Source organism: Anneissia japonica, unplaced genomic scaffold, assembly GCF_011630105.1.
Source record: "Anneissia japonica isolate Jap-2015-1 unplaced genomic scaffold, ASM1163010v1 scaffold287835_len3118868_cov185, whole genome shotgun sequence".
Taxonomy (NCBI): Eukaryota; Metazoa; Echinodermata; class Crinoidea; order Comatulida; family Comatulidae; genus Anneissia; species Anneissia japonica.
Genome location: NW_022737223.1, coordinates 1029221 through 1035252, shown reverse-complemented (window position 1 = coordinate 1035252; position 6032 = coordinate 1029221). Strand labels below are relative to the sequence as shown.

The following is a 6032-nucleotide window of genomic DNA, read 5'->3' as shown; positions in this document are numbered from 1 at the left end:
CATACACATAGGCCCAGACCTATATAACCCTATATGCCTATATCCCAGTATATAAAGTGTTATATATATTATATTTTGTATTATTTCTACCAATATTTTTATCAGGAGGCCCAAACAATTTGTACATACCTGGATATATATAGGCCTATACATAATTACAACATAGAAGCATTACTGTACGTTTAAATAAACCCCGGCCTATTAAAACTGGCCCTCAAATTCGTAACTAGGTGCATTGAGTGAGTGGAGCTGCAGTGAAACGAACGTAAGGAGGGGAGCGAGAGGCCTATGGTTATCGTTAATAGTCTGGAAGTACTATGAAAAACTATGATCCTTTTTATAATTTGTTGATTTGCTACACACAAGTAATTTACATCTATGGTCGAAGTACACAAAATTGAAAGCGTTCGTTGGTAACTCATTTTAAATCTAGGCCTATAACATTCAGATGCATACAATTTATAATGTTGGGTACAAACCTGGAAAGAACGAGCATACATTACAAATAATAGTCAAGCGACAGCATTTTAAAAACTAATTTAAAACGATTTATTCAACATGAGCTTTTGGGAGGCATCAATACTTCTCCAAGCCTCACTTCATCTGATGATGAAGGTTAATGGTACCGCCGAAAAACTGACGTTGAATAAATCGATTGACACTGCTGTAAAAATGCGTTTCTTCATGCAGTACGGTACATACTGTACATTGAAATATCTTAAGCCGACGGTCATCGTGGCCGACGCGATGCTATGTTGAGAATGCAACGCCACGACGTGTGCGCAACGTTTTTAATGACGATCCGTTCAGTCTGCCTGCCGCTGATAAATCAGCGGACGGCGTGACGTTGTTTATCGCTCACAGGGAGCGGAGGATTCGTCGGCCGACGGTCGTGCAGCACTCGGCTTTATACACTGAAATTTAATTACACGAGAATAAAAGGGACATTTTTGTAAATTCACATTCCCATTATTAAAAAAACATCTTTTATATGATTATTCGCTATCTTTTAAAATATACAATATTTCATTCCGTTGGAAATATAGATGCCTAGATAAATAAATCTATAGGAATTGAAAATGTCCATTTAACTTTCCAGTTCCTTATTGCTAAAAACGCAGACGATAGGTCTACATTGCGCTACCCCGAGCTGCTCTATATCGTCCTCAAACAACTGAATCGGACAACATTCACCGTATTAAAAATATGTGGCATACATCCATCTTTAAAATACAATTTGTTGCCTGTTCCTTCTGGTGAGTTGGCACTAACCCTAACGGGTTCATTAGTACATTTCAATCGAAGCATACGGTAGACGTTTGAATACCGTAGGCGCCGCACTAGTATACCGCCCTGACAAGGTACAGTATTTCGTCAAGTGAAAAACATATACATATTAGTCATATAGACCTCTTAGTTTGAAACCGTACGAATTATAACTGGCAGTTAAGGTGCTTAAATTTCAATTCCACATTCATGGGTTTCTTCTCTCTAATTTGCGAGTTGCTCACTGCTGCTGTTGTGGGACGAAAATACAAATCTATTTACTTTCGGTGATATTTAGATGAATTCTTGCTGTTCCAACTTGCTGAATTCCAACTTGCTGTTGGACGAGCTAGAACAGGGAACATTGTAATTTCTCTGTTCCCTGACTATAGACCTAAATACCGGTACCGTGTTACTGGTACGTCATTCCGAACACTGCGTGAACTACTCTAATAAGTAACACTCAATTGTATTATCACTCCGAAAACAAATTAATTATATAAAGCCATGAGAGATATTTCTGCTTATTTATAGCGCATAGGATATTTGTGCCGCATATTATGATCACTATGGCAACAACGTAACCGGTACGGCGGTGACTTAAAACAAAAGGATCCGAGCCTCAATTATTCAATTAGCGATTGCGACAGGTAAGTAGTTAATTGATAATGCAAATCAATCTTTGAAATATTACAGCGAGTGGATATTACATTGGACACCAGACAGATCCAGAATGAAGAACGTTTCAGACTATTTATGTGTGCCGCCATACTATCTAGGGCATATCAAATAGGTCTACTTTAAAGCGATGGTGATTCATCTACTAAACATTCAACTCGTTCAGTCTGAAATGTCAATTCGCAATGCAATTGTAAAGCAAATTAAAGGTCATAATGAGATTTGCTTTTGACCCAGAGATGATCCAGACACTTCAAAATACTTTTATATCCTATTTCTTTTTTGAGCGGATACTATTCTGCATAGGCCTACTAGTGTTTCCTGGTTGTTTCAGTAGCCACAGCCTTCCCCTATAATGGTCCTTCTAATTCTTCGCAAATTAAAGGTGAAATGTTGTTGAGAATTACAAAGGGATTAAACGGATTTATTTTTGAGTATAAAGAGTATCTGATTTACGGCAACTGTCCTGACGTATTAGCGTCATATCACGTGACCTCGAACACTGTATAGAAAATTAGTTCGTTTAAGTTTAGGCCTACTACATTCTTAAAGTAGGCCTATCCATCAAGCAGCAATTAACAACGGCACTTCCACCCGGAACGATGACATTGCAAAATAAAACACAATGAATATGCAGTACTTGTTATTATATTTGCATTCTTCTTAGTGGGATTATCCATGCATGAATCGTTCCATAACAAAAACAGGGATATGCCAGATTGTTAGTGTAACTCATTCACTGTGAAGGGGTCGCTGGGTTTCTAACCATCCCGGTTGAAATTTCAAAACCTCTTAAGCCTCTCAAAGATCTGCTTTGGTTATCTCTTAAAAAAAAGCTATGTCATCCTCGCAGCAAAAATAAATATCAGCACTCAACAGGATATGTAGGTGCAGCCTATGTTTTGTTTGTTTCTTTTTAATTTTAAATCACAAAAAGTGAGTCCATGCAGAAACACCTATCGCGTCGTCCGTCATGTCACAGTAACACACACAGGAATAATTTTTCCCATCATTATTATCCCAATACCTTTTCGCTGAAACATCGTACCTGATGGCAAAATACACGGAACTGCCTTCTGGCAGGTCCCGTGGAACCGACAAACCAAATGAAAATCGATCAGTGGGCCCGTTGTGAGACCCAGGTACATAGGTAGCTAGTATTTCATTAAACGTCCTCCACTTGTCTATCGTATACCGAACGACAACCTTCTTATGATAATCAATATTTATTACTTTTATAGTGCCGATAATCATAAAATCAGATATCAATGCGTTTTCAAGACAGACGTTTTGTTTCCAAAGTTTATGCATAAAATCCGACTTACCGCTTGGTTGTTGGAATGTTAAAGATAACGAAACGCGAGTACTAGATGTTGACGCGATTTGAAGATCTCTGAAGGCATGTTGTGGGATATCTGGTGGTGACTCGCCCTCAAGAATATGCTTCACAGTTTCTAAGTCAAGTCCAAGAGCATCTGCAAATCGGACAGATTTCCTATTAGGGGTATCAGGGCGTAGGCCTGGTGATTTTAAAGCTGATTTTCTACGTCCACTACAACTATCAGAATCCGAGGGAGTCGTACAGGAAGATGAGAGGGAGTCAGGACCATCACTGTCTGTACCTGCGTCTGGCGTCACATCCCCTGACGAGGATGCATTAGAGTAGTCCTGGATGGGGGCGAGTTTGAACAGCACCGTGTCCACTTCATCGTCTTCGGTCATTCCATCACTTAACATAAACTGTTCCTGCCCTTCGCTAATTAAGTCATTAAAGTTACAATCACTATTCTGGAAAACCCTACCATTAGTGAAATTTGTTATTAGCCGTAATCCAGTCGATTTTCCGGGTCGCGATCGGCCCGCTTCGGACGACGGGGCAGTCTTCGAACAAGTCGGAGACTCGTTGTCCTTATCGCAGTCATCTTTGATCTTGCTTAAAGCAGAAAGCGTATTGTTATTTTCCGGTTGTTCCTCTTTCGTTAAATCCACCGTTCCATTTTCAATCATATTTAGCGGTTCCAACTGGTTGAAAATAAGCGACAGGTAACTACAGCTCCCAGTCTCACCTGCAGCATATTTCCTACTGAACTGTTCTATAGGTCTACCGATTGCTTGTTTACATTCAGCAGCCATGTCAAGCTAGCCAATCCGATCTTCTATATTGAACGGTTCCAATCATTGCCTTCTCAATATATATTGACGTCATAAATGTTATCCGGGGATAGCGCACCTATTAAGCATGCATTTGTGTGCAAACAGAATAGTACTTATACTTACTGTATGTTTATACCTCCGAGGTAAGAACAACATCAGTACCATAAGAAGAATAAATAATGCTAACTTTTAAAAACAAAACTGAAAATGATGAGACGGATGTAGGCAACTGTCCTGTTACCGTACTTTCGATAGGCTGCATGTGCAGTGTCCTCATCCTATGTACATAAATCCTTGATTTCCGTCATATCCATGGAAAACATCTTCATGCATTATCAATGTAGCCTTATTTATTACGTATTTGTTAAACCGCATAGGCCTATATCTTTAATTGACCTAAATTTTATGTACTTCAGAATGTACTGAATAAATAGGCCTACATGCTATTCCTGGGCCTATACAACCCATTCAGTACATCTCAAACAGGGAAATCGCAAGTCCCGGCTTATTAAAGCATCTGTCAATAATGTTTATTCTTAGTTATAGTTGCTATTAATGATTCTAGTTTTTCTGACCGATGTATGAGTCTTATTCCCATATCCTGATATCATACCACGTTAATGTGGCCTCAACAGCTCACATTGGCTAAAAATAGCGTCGTTACGTCACACTCTTGAGCCGTGTTTGTGTCACTGATTTTTAAAAAAAATTTCATTTGATTCACAATTAAAATCAACTATCAATAAATTTCTGATATAGAAAAAAACAAATATAATACAGAAATAAAATGAAAAAATCATTCAATTTCATGCTTGCAGAGATTGGACGAGCATCTAGTGTCTGAGACTTATGAAGATTTAGCCGTTGGTTTCGTGGATGTGCATATAAAATAGGAAAAGTCTCCCAGTGAAAGCTAGATTAAAACCAATCCATGCGTAACGCTTTGCAATGTAGGGCCTACTAGTAAGCTAGGTAGACGTAAAAGAGGCGTGCCAACACTTGTCACAATGTTGCTGAAATAACTTTACAGTACTAACCAGGAAATGATAAAAATGCGCCTACGAAAGTTACCAGTATTAGTACCTTGAAAGTATAGCAAGTTGATGCTGAACTTTAAAGGACGTCACAAACTTGGTGGTAGTAGCCTACACAGTAATATCTAGGCCTACCGCCCCGTTTACTGACTGAAAGAATGCATTTCGTCACGTAGGCATTATTTATGTAGATGCATTTGTAAGCTCTAAAGACTACAATAAAGATAATGACAGACAAACAGTTTTGGTCACAAAGAGTTAAAAAAAATGCAAAGAATAATATGATACAAAAAAGAAACAGTGATGAGGAAGAGAGTCACGTGACGTGTTCAGGCCCACAATGGAAGGGAATTCCCCTTTTTTGGAGACACGCTTTGAGCTCTGAGCAGCTGTAGGAAGTCGAACTCAACAAGCGATAACTTCGACTCTCTTCTTCCGCCGTACAGGAGTTAAAAAAAATGTCTTCAGATCATCGCTCGTGTGTTGTGTATAAATTTTTATGAATTAAGGACGCTATAATATTCAGTGAGAACAGACCTCAGTGAACAAACAACTAATCGTCTTTGTAATTTTGAATTCGTTCTATTCTTCACTGACTTTTTATTTTCTTTATTGTAGGCCTACTGTGTTTTGTTCAATACATAGAATTGTCATATAACCAGGGAGATGTAAACGATTTTTACATCTCCCTGATATAACCATCACCAACACTACCAACACTACCAACACCACCGTCACTACCAACACCACCATCACCACCACCGTCCTCATCATCATCATCATCATCTTTCATCATCATCTTCATTCATATTACTGTATTATATACTGTAATACTATTTTTATTTTTATATTATCATTATTAATGTTATTATTATTTTCATTTTGCTTTTGATATTACTG

The 6032-nt window shown here is 38.3% G+C and overlaps 1 protein-coding gene across 1 annotated transcript; it reads right to left on the bottom strand.

Annotated features, from left to right (window-relative positions):
- Positions 1-18: 18 nt before the first annotated feature.
- LOC117117202 (protein phosphatase 1 regulatory subunit 3D-like) lies at positions 19-4112 on the bottom strand. Its single transcript, XM_033261429.1, has one exon. It carries the CDS (start codon positions 4075-4077, stop codon positions 2872-2874), a length of 1206 nt encoding a protein of 401 aa, XP_033117320.1. The 5' UTR covers positions 4078-4112; the 3' UTR covers positions 19-2871.
- Positions 4113-6032: the final 1920 nt, after the last annotated feature.

Excerpts from the sequence above, each read along its gene's own strand:
- LOC117117202 (XM_033261429.1), bottom strand. The coding sequence starts at position 4,077 with ATGGCTGCTGAATGTAAACAAGCAATCGGTAGACCTATAGAACAGTTC.